The sequence below is a fragment of the Petromyzon marinus genome, unplaced genomic scaffold (assembly GCF_048934315.1).
Source record: "Petromyzon marinus isolate PM22_M1 ecotype Great Lakes invasive population unplaced genomic scaffold, UKy_Petmar_22M1.pri1.0 PM_Scaffold_29, whole genome shotgun sequence".
In the NCBI taxonomy this organism is placed as follows: Eukaryota; Metazoa; Chordata; class Hyperoartia; order Petromyzontiformes; family Petromyzontidae; genus Petromyzon; species Petromyzon marinus.
In genome coordinates this window covers 20,873-37,530 of record NW_027423268.1, presented here as the reverse complement: position 1 = coordinate 37,530, position 16,658 = coordinate 20,873, and the positions used below count along the sequence as shown (strand labels likewise).

The 16,658-nt window shown below is 46.3% G+C and overlaps 2 protein-coding genes across 2 annotated transcripts; both read right to left on the bottom strand.

Moving 5' to 3' along the window:
* Positions 1-984: 984 nt before the first annotated feature.
* On the bottom strand, positions 985-4,508 carry LOC142923114 (uncharacterized). Its single transcript, XM_076064051.1, has 3 exons — positions 3,073-4,508; positions 2,769-2,886; positions 985-2,121 (listed from the first exon to the last, which is right to left on the bottom strand). The coding sequence occupies exons 1-3, from the start codon at positions 3,107-3,109 to the stop codon at positions 1,167-1,169; spliced, it is 1,110 nt and encodes a 369-aa protein (XP_075920166.1). The 5' UTR covers positions 3,110-4,508; the 3' UTR covers positions 985-1,166.
* Positions 4,509-7,017: 2,509 nt separating this feature from the next.
* On the bottom strand, positions 7,018-15,938 carry LOC142923121 (exosome complex component 10-like). Its single transcript, XM_076064062.1, has 9 exons — positions 14,998-15,938; positions 14,639-14,740; positions 14,215-14,289; positions 13,790-13,868; positions 13,251-13,324; positions 12,153-12,309; positions 11,875-11,927; positions 11,120-11,208; positions 7,018-9,683 (listed from the first exon to the last, which is right to left on the bottom strand). Exons 2-9 carry the CDS (start codon positions 14,684-14,686, stop codon positions 9,650-9,652), a joined length of 609 nt encoding a protein of 202 aa, XP_075920177.1. The 5' UTR covers positions 14,687-14,740; positions 14,998-15,938; the 3' UTR covers positions 7,018-9,649.
* Positions 15,939-16,658: the final 720 nt, after the last annotated feature.

Here is a 16,658-nt window from a genome sequence, read left to right as displayed (position 1 = left end):
GCAAGCCATCTGGATACCACCAAAGATTTGTCCATGAATCCATCCAGATATACAAACATAGTCGTAACTTCAACCAAGAGGATGGTTTAAAATTGAGCATTCATTGGAAGGATGTTATTAATCAAGTAAAACTTTAGCTGCTTTAGAGTTTATATTCATATCCATATCTCCGGTCTTTTACTCCCAGCCTTACACACTACCATCACTAGGAAATTTGACGTGCAATGTTTCAATCGTGCAAATTTGTCCCCCATCCCACTCTCCCCCGCCCCCCGCCGCCCCCTGCCGCCCCCCCCCCCCATCCGTTGTACATGAGTACCATGGCCAGGAGCTTCAATAATCTCCGTCCCCCAACACTCACCCCCCTCCCTACCCTGCATCCGTCCTCCCTGGCTCCTCCCCCCTTCTTACCATTTATAATCGCTTGTCACAAATAGCTCTCTCTACTCACCATAGTATTTTTTACTGTGGCTGTTCCACCTGATGACGGAAGCTTGTGTTGCCTCCGAAACGTCGTGATTTGATTTAGTTGTTTTCATTGTTTTTTTTACTTTTTACCAACGTGACTTTACCGAAGGAACCAGAGTATACTTAACAATATTAAAACATTTAATTCCCACTCACAACCAACATCAGTGATGATAATCTGAATGGGTCCTGGGCCTCTCCTAGGTCAACTCGGCCTCAAATGAGTACCCGGTGCGGTGTGTGTAAACATCGCTACTGTTGAGTCAAAGGCGACCTTCATAAACGCTGTGAAGGCAGGCCATACAGGGGATCGTTGTCGTGTATGTTTTTGTGTGAGTGCGCTTACATGCCCCCTTGTGTGTGAAATTGTTGGGATCCATTATGCGCCTTCCGACAAACAAGCCAGCATCATCGGGAATCAAGGCAAGTTAAGTTAAAACTGATTTTTCTTTCTATTTACCAACATTTATTTGGTATGTTATGTATAATATAGTATTTAATACAGTATAAAATGCAAATGTACAATATTTTTTATGTGTTTAACAATGTTTCCCTTTTAAAAATGATAAAACAATTTATAGCAATGAGTTATGTGCATTTAAATATAATACATTTTTGACGACCGTCTTATAAACCGTTCGACTTATGAACAGGTGATAAGTCGAGGGCTGCCCATATATTTGACAATATTAAAACATTTAATCCCCCTCACCACTTCCCCCACAACAACAGACGAACTTAATAAGAGCGCGTCCGAACCGATGCAATCTCTTGCGGATGGTTGGTGATTGGGATTTGGGGACCTCAATAATTTTTTCTGCACTGTCCATGTCACTCTGTACCATGGCTTTCATTTGTTCAGCATCGTGAGGCTTAGAGTCTGCCTTAACCGTGCTCTCGGACTCCAGGAGAGGGTTAACAGTGTCGTCTGCGTTTATAGGCAGAGACAATATGGAGCCCATGCTCGTCTCGGCTCCATTTTGGGTCGCCTCATCGACTGCCTCAATTGAAATATGAAATTCCTCAATATCCAGAGGCTTGATGTCCGCATCAATTCTGGTCTCCGACTCTGGGAGGGGGTCAGCAATTGATGCTGTCGAAGACACAGCAGTGTTCACATCTTCCACCTGAATGCTGCATTTTGTGGTGGATGTTGAGCTAGTGGCTGTAGGCATCTCCACATCCAAAATGGTTCCGGCGCTTAATGCAACAGAAGCAGAAGCCAGGAAGGCGTCAGTCCTTGGCTCAATTAAGGGGACTGCAACGGCGGCTGGAGATGGAAGGAAAGTGGCAGTGGACACCTTAGTGGCCAAAATGGGAATTGCCACTCCGGAAGAGCTGCAGCAAAATGATTCGACTGGAATTTGGCCAGGAGAAGTAAGTTGTGGAATTGAGGGAAGGTGGCAAGGTGCTGGAGCCGGGATGAAGAAGTTGTTGGGGTCCGAATCCAGCCAGCATAATTGGTAGGGGTCCATTGTCTTGGAAGGGATGTTGTAGGGGTCCAGAATAGGGAAGGTCTTGGTTGCAGGAGCCAGATGGGAGTTGATCTTGCATGCTGGTGCCTGGTGAAGTCCAGGTGGTGGAGCTGGAGCTGCACTCATCCATGGGTGCTTGAGAGCACTTTTCGGAGTTAGACGGTCATTTGGGTTCCAGCTGAAAACAGAGAGACAAGTACCGATGAGAAGATCAGCAAAATATACATACCCAAATGACACATTAAAGTGATACAATAAGCTTACATCCACTTGATAAAGTATCTAAGGGTTTGCAGGTATGTGAAGATAGGTATGGTAAGTCCACGCTCAAAGTGTGCGTACACAACGTGTTATCGCTAAAGTAAAGTTATTCCATTCTGTTACGGGCTTTCTGAGCGGTTCATGACAAACAACTTTATTCAGCTGCATGGCTGAGCAGTATAGGAATTCTAGGTATATGCGCGGAATAATATAATAGTACGTGGTGGCGTACCCTTATCACAGTTTTTTTTTCTCGCCATGGGATGACTGCAAGCTAATTTTATAGTGAAAATGTGCAAATGTGCATGGTTTTTATTTGTTTATCTCTGTAATGTGTAAACGGTAATTCCTCACTAAATGCATTTTTTCTTAATACAGAACATCTATTAGCGCGTTAAATGAGGATACAGTACTGCATTTGCCCTTTCATTCTTTACCTAGTTTCTTCTGCAGAGAGATGCAAGATAGCTGTACATTGCAAAGGGGATGCATATTCCCTTATGATATAGAAATTTACTGGAATTTTGTTACAGTTGAGGGAAACTCAAAGAGTGGGACACTCACCATAGGATGGAGCTGATGAAGTCCAGGAACAATGGGTCTCTCGTTTTCAGAAACTCCTTGAGCGGGCAACACTGAGGGGTCTCCTGCAGACATTCCTTGGTCAGTTGCCCAAAGAAGTCTGCAGTGGGTACAATCGCAAACGATGTCATGCATTAAAATATTATTCATGTGCACAAGGCTGTGATGTACAATGAAGGCTGTGAAGGACGTGGGGAAACAACCCAACTTTCACGTCATTGTGCAGCCAGACGAGTGATGTTATAACACCTAATCGCATATTAAAAAAAAAAATTGCAGTACTCACTGAAATACCGAGGACCGTCTGGTGCAGCGTGCAGCATCTCAAAAGGTGGTGTTCCCACAATCTGAAAATAAACGATACATTTGATCTCATGTCACTGGCGAGTTAAGAGGCGTTTTCTGTACGTACTTACATACATGGTTCGTATCATATTGATTAAATTATTCATTATTGAGTAATCACTTGATTTCACGTAACATGAAGCTGTTTAAAATTGAATTTGTACTCAAAGTCAAATGAGCATTGAGGCAGTGATCATAGCCTGGCTGCAGCCCTGAGTCAGTGGTAAAACTCCATTCATACGTCACAGGTGAATATATCTCTATGACAACCAATGTCGACTTCCCTAAAAAGTAGTACTCATTTTATCGACACTGTAGGGCTGAATAAACCCCAACCAGATTTAAACCCACAATCTTTCGCTAATAAATATACAAAATTATAAAATTAATGTTACCTTTGTGATGCCAGCGATCTCCTGACTCTCGCTGCTCATTGACATCAGTCGTTTGCCGACAGATATCTCAGCTAGTATGCACCCGGCAGCCCACATGTCAATTGATGTTCCAAACGGCTGGCCCAGCAATACTTCGGGAGCGTTGTATCCGGGCGTCCCAAATAAATCATCGGCTGGAGAAAAATAAAAAAAATACAATATTGCTTAGGTGGCCTGTAGGAGTCATAGTTTCACTAAAAGAATCCCCAATGTGTTCGCACCCTGTCCTGCATGATATGTGATAGTTTTCAAGTTTCAAGTTTTAATTTATTAGGTATAGCCCTGTGAGCCATGCGGCTCTTAAGTCGGGTGCAACCGCAACAAACAGAATATGACAGGACGTGATTTTACACGGAAGTGGACATTCCCAATGCACGGTTGTGAATTGGAGATCGTAAGGAGTTGTGAGCATTCCCTTAATACCTCGTGTGGAGCTACCATGCGCAGGCATCACTGCGTGATGCCTGTTCACATCAGCATCGTTCACGCAATTTGCATGAACGACGCTATATAAAACACAAAATTATTCCAGATAACAGGATCTGTAGGAATATTTAGAAATGTGATGATGTGTATAAATGTATATAAAGTGTAACTTACGAAATTCATATTCAAAAAAACTTCCTCCGAAGTCGGCCAATCGGATGGCTGCCGTGTGGTGATCTTTCACCAAGATGTTTTCCTGAAAAAATTAAGAAAACGGACGCATTATTTGTATTGTATTTAACCAAATGAGAGTCCATTAAGATGATTCCTGTCTGTATGGAAGAATGGCGTTCATTTTGTGCACTGTACATCTAACGTTATAAGTGTAAATGAATTATTTCTCGAGTCGGAAGCAGGGGGATCAATAACTCTCGTAAAGATGATCCAATACAACATCTTGTACTGAAGTTGGTCATGAAAACAAAACACTTATAATGGGAAGAATTGACATGGCGACTCTTCTCATCGGCGCGAACGGAGTTGTTCCGCAATTCAGGATGGTAAAAAAAGAAAAACCTGAATAATTACGTACAAGAATGAAAATAGGGTCACGGATAATTGGTGTTTCTGTGGACTCTACAGCTGCCATGGATAATGGGAGTCATAGGTAATATGATCACGGATAAGAGCTCTTCTGTATGAGGCAGCTGTGATGGGAATTCAACTGGCCACCACGTGGCAAAGAGCTACAGGTGCATGAGGCGCATACACTGCTCGATATGTTTAAAAGATCACCGTAAAGGTGCAGGCCTGCAATTATTTGCTCACCCCTCTACTTCCAGAAAGGCCTCCATCATTGAGTAGGTCGAGAGAGCTACTTAAATGGTTTTGGGCTACTCGTATACACAGCCAAATGTCTCAAAAGTGGTCGGAGTACCCACACTTTACGCCACCACTTGTGACTTTGTGATGAACTGTGTTGTACTTATTTATCCTTCTGGGTGTATAGAGGTGGTGGGTGGGTGGGTGGTTGGAGAGTTGGGATTTCAGAACCTGTCCACTGTTGCAATTGCCAAGCCGGGAGATCAAATTGAATCGATTCCCTCTGGGTTTAAAGTCTAGTGTGCTACCCATGACACCATGGCAGCGTCCCTTAGACCTGCTTAATTCCTCTAAAAGAAATGTAATGATAAACCCTTACCAGCTTGAGGTCCCCATGGACTACGCCGTTCTTCTTCAGGAAGGCCAGCACTTCCATCAGGGAACGGGCGTATCTCTTGACGGAGGACAGAGTAAATGCTCCGTTCGAGTTCACCACGTCAAAGAGGCTGCCCGCGCTGACAACGGAAAACGCACAACATACAGAGTGCAGGATGGTTAATTAAACACAGCATCAAGCACAAAGGCACCAGCACATCCACACATGCACGGCAAGTCCTAGAACACTAAAGGTGAGGTAAGACATTCGAGGTGTAACAATGCATGGAATACGTGCTGACTGCAGATAGTTGTTTTCTTTTTTGCAAACTGGTTACGAAATGGTTAATGCATCTGCTTCTTAACAATGCAGTGTAGCATAGCTAAGGATTGAGCACTGATCGAGATGAAGCAGCTGCCAAGCTTGTAGTTTTACACATCCTGTAAGTGTCACGCTTGTAATGGACTTAGTGTTCTTACTTGATGTAGTCCAACACGAGATAATGGTAATCTCCCACGACGAAGTTTTCCTCAAGCCGGATGATGCTTTTGTGTCTCAACATCTTCAGGAAGCCAGCCTCGTTATATACTTCTGCGTCCGTGACGCTGCGTGAAGAAATACAAACACTTCTGAGAATGTCGAAAATAGGATCATTAAAATAGAATTCTTCATGTCGAGGTAGGCACACGTGAGTTTGTGTTGCAGGAAAACTTTTCAGTGAAGATTGTGATGCACAATCATGACTTGGTCTCTCACCTTAATGTGGAGTCAATCATCTTGAGGGCCATCTCCTTGTGGTTCCTGTGGTCCCAGCATCTGAACACCTGGCCAAATGTTCCTTCACCCAGTTTTTCCAAAACCGCATAGCGATTGTTGAGGAGATTTGTCGCCATCTGGTCAAGAGGGAGTGGTGCAGAAGAGTGCAAGCAATCAGTACAAGTGGCCGTTTTGACAGTAGTTTCCTAACTCCTCATTACTCTTTAAATTGAAATTAGTTTCAATAAAAAAAATCCACATGGGGTTAACTCAACCCGGCATGCCCCTTGGGTTCATTAAATAGGTTCGACTTTTACAGTCTACAGAGGTTGTCTCATGGAGATAACTGGTCATGGCCAGAGAAACGTGGATTTGAGTAAACTTGCTAAAGGCCACCAGTGGAGGTTTTGTGGTTTTGTGTGAACAGACACTTTGATGATTTACATGAATCAAGGCTCATTAACGGGTTATGACTTTAAATTGGCCAAATAAGTGCTCAAACGGTGCTGGACAATTGTTGCACCCAGTCTCTTCAATTGTAAGCAAGTACAGCCCTGCAATTGCTTGCTCATACAGCTTATGGTGAAAGGGCCTCCACGAGAGGGATCTCTATAGAGTAGTCTATCTGCTCTTTCCCCCTAATGAGACGTATTGATAGAGGTGGGAGTCGCCACACTCGACCACATCACACACGACTTGCTGCCAAACTACCACCTGTGGTGTAACATTTTCACTTCGGGGTGAACAATAAATACACCCAAGAGGAGGACATCCGTGGAGATGGAGCAATGAAATCAGCTCGTTTTTAGATACTAGATGGATTGTTGCATCGAAGGACTTGTGGGAGATGGTAAAGGTTTATCAGGCCTTCATCCACCAATGAATTGATCATGTTTGATGATAGCCTTTATTTCCTGCTTGCATACATTCAGCAAGTTCACAACATTTCTCTACCTTATTTACTCCTCTCATATCGCTAAATAGGTATCTTAAGTTTGGATATTTTGTCAACTCTCTTTCATAGTTATTTCTTGCTTATATATCTCATTCATACTATCTCTTCTCTACAACTCCTTACACCTCTAAATCTTATTTGTATCTAGTTTTATCTAATTGTACGACTTAATTTTGTCCGTATCTCATATCATATCCCTACATGTCTTTCTCTTGTTTGTGTCCTAATTTCATCTCTCTGCATCACCTATGTAGGTGTGATACACACGTGATGAAGCTAATTCACAGGCATAGGTATGCAGTACAGACAGGAAAAAGAGCTTCATAGCTCACCGGATTTCTCCAGCATAAATAAAGATTCTGATATCTTTGATTTGAAGCTTTCGTTACTGCAGGAATCCATACTCTCTGGTTCTTTCGGTAAAAGTCATGTAGATAGTAAAAAAAAATAATGAAAGAAATCACGACGTTTTGGTCGCAACACAAGCGGCCGTCTTCAGGTGAGAAAAATTATCTGCTGTTGTGGTTTTATATAGGCACGGGGAGGAGGAGTTTGGCTGTAGGGGTTAGGCACGGGAAGGAGGAGTTTGGCTGTAGAGGTTCACAGGGGAGAGGGGGAGGGTTTGTGATGTGCATGGACGTGTAGGGCTGTAGAAATTAGCAAGTAAATTGACTTGTAGTCATCGGACAACAAGACACACGGGTGGGTGAGTGAAAATCAGAGAAGATGGATTCAGATTGAGCAATCATTGGAAGGATGTGATCAACTACGTTATATTTTAACTGCTCCATAGCCCTCTGTTCATGCTGAAGGGCGACTGCCTCCAACTACCCAGTAGCGTCCTTCACAAGCCTCCTCCACAGAGGCCGATCTTGACATCGCTGGTACCAGTCATCGGAAAGCACACTTAGCTCTACATCCTCTTGTACCACATGATTACATCGCTTCTCGAGCCCCTGCCACGTCCATTTGGCCCCCTCTATCTGGCTGAACAAAAGCTATTTAGGCATGTGGTGGATGTACATGCAGGCTCTATAACCCAGCCAACGCAGCCTTGCCTGCCGGAGCTCACCGATTAACTTTGTCGAGCTCTTTCAAAGATTTGTGAGGTCCTCACACAATCCAGCCTGGCTAAACCTAGGATGGATCGTAGGCATGCCAGCCTGAATGTGTCTTACTGGCGAAGATGTTCCATGGGGGGTGGGGGGGTCCGCTTTTCCGCAAGAATACAGGAGGGCATGACGGTGGCCGTGAATACCCGAGGCTTCATGTGGAGCAACAGACCAGGAAGCTTGCACACAGCTTTACCCAGCCGATGAACAGATGCCACTCGACTGATTCGGAGTGAGACTTCTGCTATCAAATCGGAGCTGGTCATAAGTACAATGCCCAGGTATGGAAAACTCTTCACTCTCTCGACAACTACCCCATCACCAATCGGGAGTTGAGTGTTTGATGGCACAAAATACCCAGCCAGTTGCTTAGTTTTGGTGGGGCTGATGGTAAGTTTGTAGCATGCTCCAGGTCTAGCAGCAGCACTTCCAACTTCTTCTAAGTGAACAGCAATCACCAGATCATCAGCATATATAAATGGTTGACCAATAGGGAGCTATCCCTCGACCATATTGATCAGCCTCCCACTGTATCTGTACCAGATGGAGATTCTGCCAGTACAGCCAAGGAAGGCTTCTCGAACTACGTTGTCGAAAAAGATGTTAAATAATGTTGGAGCCACAGCACATCCCTGTCGCACCCAAAGGTGAACAGGGAATGGCTCTGACTCCCAGCCACGTAGCTTTACTCGGGCCTACCCACCATCATCAAGGTCCTTAATGATTGTGAGCAGTCAGGGACTCCAAAAGCATGAAGAAAAAAGTTCAACATTTATTACCACTCCCCACCTTAAACACCTACACACAGCGACAAAAGACACGTTTGACAAAGTCCCTCCTGCAGGAGAGAAGGCTTAAAAATGTGAAACCAAATTTATTTTTACATCATTTCTTTGTGGTCTACTTGTCAGCACCACAACATCCATGTGGAAACAAGTCATTAAACTGGTAATGCAGGGGGTGCAGGGTTTCAAAAAAGCTTGCGCTTATGTGTGCACATGTGAGTTCTAACATCTATGTTCATGTGATTGTGTGAGAGTGCATGGGCATTGCACGTGTGAATACTTATTATTTACACGCGCAGGACATGAGTTTCTCATTATTTTATGGAAAGTATTAAAGCTGGTTTATCACTCACTTTGCTGGTGATGCTCAATGTAGCTGGCTGTAGCTGGTATTATCAGCTGTTAATGATAATGTGAGATGATGTTGGTGACACTGGGTGTGTTTTGGGGTGTTGCCGTTGAGTCTGGGTGTTACTGGCCACACAGGGTACTTGTATCCGTGTGTTGTTAACGTCGCAGTTACAGGAGACCCTGTGTGACTCGAGCAGTTGGTATAAACTACGCGTCTTATTTGTACTCTGGAAGACTTTAGGAGTTGCTGTGAACTGTGTTGTTAGAATTTACTGGCCGAACAGATGTCGCTATCAACTCCCATGTATTGTTAGATACTCCGGTTGACTCGGTGTTGCTGTTAACTGCGTGTTGTTCGAATTCGCCAGTTGATCCTGGATGTTGCTGTTAATTGCGTTTGTTGTTGATGTCGCCTCGTATCAATGGGAGACGTTTGTTGTCCACCCTGCACCAATGCCAGTTCACTCCCCTCCAGGACTCTCACCGCCTCTCTTCACATCTTCATTTTTTCGGCCACGCCTGCCGGGAGCCTCCCCTGCATCACGGAGAAGTGAGCAACCGCGGGTCGCACTGGGATGAAAAGTGGAACACTCCTGACCCACATTCCGGCCGCTCAATATAGGACCACAGAGCTTGAGCAATTGTTGGCACTGGTTCTGGCTATTTTGCCCGCTTGTCTGTGTATTATCATGCCTCCACGCGAAAACTGCATGTGTTACAAATTCTACCACGTTTATAGATGGAATTTTCATGCAAGATGCTAAATATATGCAGAATATTATTTTTAAGATGTGGAGGGACACACACACACGTGGAAATGCAAGCATCAGGATTTGAGGACACAGATAGTGACCAGTGAATAAATTAAGAGAACAGCCGCCATTGAGTGATGTGACCGTAGCAGCTGTGCCAGGCTAGGTGCATTTTGAGATTATGGAACACAAAGTCACCCACATGGAGATATGCAGACATGTGCTTGGCACAGAGGCACATGAAAACGAATGGTTCTTCAGAAATATTATCTGGCGGGCTACAAAAAGTTAGCGACGTAATATCACGTGCCACGCGTACATGTTACATCACATGACTTATTTACGTCATAACGTCAGCTATGTGACAGCTAACCACCATAGTTTGTCTCCAACTCTCATCCCTATCTCTTGTATATCACTTTTCATCTCACTAACCTGTATCTACAGGTTTCCACAGTTTATTCAGGTTTGGTTTGTGCGATTTCACGTATATGCGGCTTACCTATTTCTCCACAAAATTCGCTAAATGTCTTTTGAACTCACTCTATATGCCACTTTGCGGTCAGATGTGACACAACATTGCATGTGTACGTATATACTACTCGGCAGGACGCTGTCTTGTGCGGTTTCACTTTGTGTGCCCTTTTTTTGGAACGTATCCACCGCATAAAGTGAGGGAAACCTGTATTTATACCTCGGCAGGCCACTACAAAAGCCTTCACGGGCCAGATGTGCCAGTGGGAGAACCCTGTGTGATGACATGTGCTATAACGCATCGGTGACACACCGACACGCATGGTAACAATGCTACAGGGGGGCACGTGAAGACACAAGCAGACACGAAGTACCACTGACACAAAGCAACACTGTTGACACCGTTGACACTGAGACACACAAAGGCAAGCAGATGCATGTGCAGACACAAAGGCATACGTATACACAGGAACACACGTGAAAATGCACGGAACCGTGATCTATGATCTAAAGGAAGACGCAGCATGCGTAGTGACACGGAGGGACATGGCGAAATGCGGGGAACTAACCGAGAGAAGGTGGGACATTACAGAGACATGTGCGTACACATTTAGACATGCGGCGACCCACAGGGACACACAAGGACACGTGGGGTAAACATTTAGATATGCAAGGTCCGACGCGGACACAAAAGACACGTGAATGCACGTAGGGCGACATAGGTGATGGGAGAGGGATCTCCTACCGGCCACTGTGTCCCTGCATGTACGTCATGCCCCGTGCCGATCCTCTGAAGACTGTACGACCACCTTGCCCCCGCCCGCACAACTTATGCTGCACAAACACACAACGGATACACGCAAATGTGTACTCAACATCAAACACACACCACACACAATGCGCGTTTATGCGCACAACAGACACCATGCACACGACACAAAAAGCACGCGGAGCACAAAGATTTAACACAATGCGCAATGCACTACACGACGTGTATCGTGGTAATGGTGGTGGGAATGAAGATGATGTTGACAGTGGTACCAATGAATGTGGTTATGATGGTGGTGACGGCATTAATGATGGTGTTAATGACGTTAAAGGTGAAGGCAACACTGGTTACAGAGATGATGGCAATGGTGTTGATGGTGACGGTAACGGTGATGGTGATGAATATGGTGGTTATGACAGTGATCATGGTAGCGGTGATGGTGTTAAAAGTAGTGGAGATAATACTTTAGTTGTAGGGGTGATGGTTGTGATATTGATGGTGATGGTGATGACAATGATAGTGGTGATGATGGTGATGAATATGGGAGTTATGATAGTGATGTTGGTAGCAGTGATTTTCATGATGGTGATGATAGTAGCTGTAATGGTGTTGATGGTAGTGGTGATGGTGATAAAACTGTAATATTAGGGGTGGTGATGGTGTGATGACAATGGTAGTGGTGGTTATGACGGCGACGATGATGATAGCGGTGATGTGAAGTACGTACGCACCTTGTCCTGCCGAGTCGTGTGTCTGTTCTGATCTCTTCCTCGAGAGCACCCGGCTGGAACAGAGAACAACTCGCTCACTCGCCCACTCAAACTCGCTCACATTGACCTTCACATACCCACCCTCACATTCACACATTGACCTTACCTGTGAAGATGTGTGTGTGTGTGCGTATCTGTGAAGATGTGCATTTTTCCCATGATGATGTACATGTGCGCGTGTCTGTGTACCTGTGAAGATGTGGATGTGCACGTATGTACTTGTGAAGATGTGTGTGTACCTGTGAAGATGTGAGCGTCGGCCTCCGTGTACTCGTGGGGGGTGAAGTCATCTGGCACGAGTGGTGGCGCTGGCGATGAGTCCGAGTCCGCGCGCTGCCTTTTCCCTCCGACCTCCGTGACCTCGGCTGCCCCCGGTGCCTCTCTACGTGTGGCACCCTGCCCATGGAAAGGGGTAAGGGAGAGGCCGAACGAGAGAGAATGAAGGCAACACAGTGGGAGGGGGTGGGGAGGGGAGAGCGGCAGTGGGGAGGTATTCTGGTTTGTGTCGGATTTTTGTCTTTTCCCCCAATGTTATCCCCACGATGCTACCAGCATCAAGTCACGAGTCACAGGATAGGGTACCGATTCGTTAACCCTCGTCGAGTTATCACCAGCGCACCAGGGAAAGAAAACACAGTTTATTTCATTATTATTTACTCCTTACCTTATGCGATTCCCTGTGCACTTTTTTTCATGCGGTTGCAATTTATTTTGCTCAGTCGGTGTAAGCCGCCGAGTTCGCGACGGGTTTCTTTTTACATTTTTATTGCTCTATGCCCATGTACCATTCCCATTCCGCTGTGATGCGCACCGATGCCTACTTTATTGACGGCAAAAATTTGCACGCCACGACGTAATTCGCTCAAGCACATGCAGAATGTTCACAAGAATAACGCATCTGAATTCGTATGCAATTTTGTAAGCAATGTCTTACCCCAACACAGGCTGGTGTTCAGATGGAATGGGAAAGGGCAGCAGTGAGTGGGGAGGGGGTGGGTGGGTGGGGACTTAAGGGCACCAGGAGGGGCCGGGTCCCACGAAGCCCAGTCACAAACGCAAGGCCCGGGGGTGCAGGTCCTGCAACAGGTTCCCAGTTCATACTCTTTGGTTCTATTCGGTAAAGTCACGTAGGTAAAAAATAAAACAACAAAAATCACGACGTTTCAGCCACAACACAAGCGGCCGAAACGTCGTGATTTTTGTTTTATTATTTACCTACGTGACTACCGAATAGAACCAAAGAGTATGGATCCTTGCAGTCACGAAAGCTTTAAATCTAGGTTCCCAGTTCCCCCATTGGCCGTGGAAACGCTGGAGCGCGAGTGAGCGGGGCGCACCTGTTTCTGCTCTCGCACAGTCGGTACGGCGACCGGCTCCTCTTGAGGGCGCTCCACCTTCATCTTCTTCTCCGCTGCAGACACGGGGATCCGTCACTCATGGCGCGTGCGTGCAGTAGTGTGCTGGTTAATGCACTGCAAACCCAGTGACCTGATTTCAATTCCCGCTTGCGATCAACAGCAATGGCAAATATTTGATCAAGTCCTGGGCCTCCCCGAGGTCGACGGAGCCTTAAATGAGTACTGGGCACGATGTGTAATCATCAGTGCTGGGGAAACAAAGGCAGCCGAGCCTGGTGTTGACTACCCACCCCTCGTGTAATCCTGGATCTTCAGAGACGCTTGCTAACAGCACTTGCCCCAAGTCTGTTAAAGGTGATACGATTTTTGTTTTTGTCGTGTGTGTGTGCGTGAGCAACGCCTCGACTTCTGTACGTGTCTGCATGTGTGTGTGTGTGCACATGCACGTGCAAGTGTTTGTGACTGCTGGATTAGTGCATGTCTCTGTGTTCATGGTGTGTGTGTGTGTGTGCCTTCACCGTGTTTGGCTTTTGCAGACTGTGCAGAGCTCTTCTTTGGTTTCTCTGGCGCTTTCATCAGTTTCCAGCGACTACAGATCTACAGAGACGGGTGATATAGCACTCAACGGGTTCTCATCACTCACTCAGTCAACTACTTAAACACTCATTCACTTACTCAGCCACTCAGGTACTCGTTCAACGATCCAACCACTCATGCACTCAACTACACTCTCTCACCTACCCAAGCACTCACTCAACCATTCATTCACCCACTCATCTGCTCAAACATGCACTCAAATAACCACATTAATCACCAAACCACTAAAATTCCTCACTCAGCACCCATCCGCACAAGTGGTTTGTGAAATGGAATGATGGAGATAATGATGATGATGGAGATGATGATGTGAGCAAAATGTTAGCACACAACAATCACGTGTTACCTCAAACACTTTTGAGTTAGGATCCAATTTCTTTTCTTTAAATGGCAGAGATTTCCCGTCACTGGATGGTAGATACTGCAAGCACAAGCACATGAACAGATGCACAAGCGAACTTTTTATTTTCAATCACTTCCTCGAGTCCCCACGTCTTCATGTTTCCAGGATTTCTGCGTCAATGAAGACCGTTTTATCCAAATCCTAAGTGACCCCGTGTCACGTGTGACCCTGTGCTAATATTGTGTCTCTATGCCTCCTATCTGTCTCTCATTTACCATGCCTCCTGTGTGTTCCCCACGTCCCTAAGTCGCTTGTATCGCTGCATTGTCTTGGTGTCCTTGTAATTCCCGTGTCTCAAAGTCCATGTATCTCCTTGGCACTCAACTACCCCTGTGCCTCCACATGTCCCTGTCTCCCCATGTCTCACCATGCCAAAGGGGTTGACGAACGTCTGCAGGACACGCGCTGCCTTCATCTGGGACGTGGAGCTCTGAGCAGTGCGAGCCTCGTTCTGCTGCTCTTCGCTGTCCTGCACACCACAGCAGAGCGCAGAGCGCTACAGCACATCGCAGCGCACTACAGCAACATGACAGCAATTTCAGCACAGCTCAGAATGCGACAGCACACAAGAGAACGCACAGAACGCCCCAGCACATGATGGCTAACACAGCAAACACAGCACGGTACAGAAAGCTACAGCACACGAGATCACACACAGTGCTTTCGCCAGCGGTGTGGGAGATGAGACATGGGTTGGTTGTGGTCGTGTGAGGATGTTGGGCTCACGTCAAACAGGGTGAGGACCGGGCGCGTGGCAGGCACCGCCCTCCGTGCTCCCTCCACTGCACCACACAAAGACAAAAGTCAAAGATCCTCAATATAGCCTTGAAAAGACTTTTAGGGCAAGTGCTGTTAGCGAGCATCTACGAAGGTCAGCACAGAACACGAAGGGGATGGGAGGACCAACACTACACCCAGCCACCTTTGTCTCCCCAGTGCTGATGCTTTACACGCACTGAGTACTCATTTAAGGCTGAATTAATCTAAGGGAGCCCCAGGACCGGTTTAGATATTCGTCACCGGTGTTGGCCAAAAGCAGCAATCGAACTTGGGTCGCCAGGTTAATAGTGCAGCACGCTTACCAGCTAAACTACTGCTGTTCGTCGTGACCGGGAATGGAACTTAGGTCATCAGGAACGTGCCACTACACACTACCACTGCACAACCGTTCTCTAGTGACATACAGACATACGCTAGCACAGAAGATGCACAGAGATACAGACTGAACAATACACACGTGAACACACTCACCCACACACGCGCAATAATATACACGGCCACACACCTGTTGCAACCGCTGACACACAAGACATACGCATGCAGACAGGCAAATAAAGACACGTTAACACCTGTTTGACCACTAGTGGGCGGTATATACTCCGCGAAGGGACAGTCCTTTCTAACTACTGTTCGTAGGTTGGTTTCCTCAAGGTCCTTTCCCAGTCTGTTGGTCAGTAGTTGAGTGGTCCATATTTCTGCTGGACGCTTGGTTTCGTTCTTGATTGTCCGTGACAGGTCGTTGAGTTCTTCTGTTATCATTTGAATTCCTGTAAAGTCTTCAACTTCTTCATCTTCTGGATCCCTATGCTGCTCCGGCATTGACTGTGCCCATATTTGTCGGGATTCAAGGTTCATGACGGGTTTAAGGCGATTCAGTAGTTCGATCCCAATGATCAGCTCTTTTCCTGGGTTCTGCACGACATATAGTGGATGGCTCATGTTGACTTTGTTGAACGTGAGCTTCATCATGACCTTGCCCAATGGCCGCATGTGGGTCCCTTCGCATCCTGAGTAGGTGAGCCTACTTGGCATCATCTGTAACGTTTCATTCTTCCTCTGGACGGCAGTCTGGAGTTCATCAAACATGTCTCTGGATATCATGGATATTTCTGCTCCCGTTTCACAAAGGCCCTGGCTGGTCAGGGTGTCTTGCAGTATTACTTCCACGTGGACTCGTCCGACCGGTCCTACGGGAATTAATTCCCCCAGATGGTACCCTTTACCCTCTGGTACCACCTCGGTGACTGCTTTGGGGTTTCTTGAGTTTCTTATTTTCTCTTGGGCTATCTTTGCGTTGGGTGCGTCCTCTTCCTGCGTGTGTTCTGTTGGTATTCTTGTCTTGGCTGTTCGCATGGGAGTCTTCATACTCTCTTGATGTTCTCTTTCCATCCGAATATAGTGAGCGTATCGACTCCTGTTGGCTGCCTGTGGTCTATGCCCCATTGCTAGCGGAGGCGGCAGTGGGAGACGATATGGGGATTGGTTCGGTGGGCGTCGGCCTCCGCGGGGTAGGTATGATCCGTCATTCGCTCTCCATCCTCCATAGTTCCAAGATCCGCCCTCTTCTATATTCCAGGGCTGTGGCGGCCGTGGGTGCCAGGTCCCCC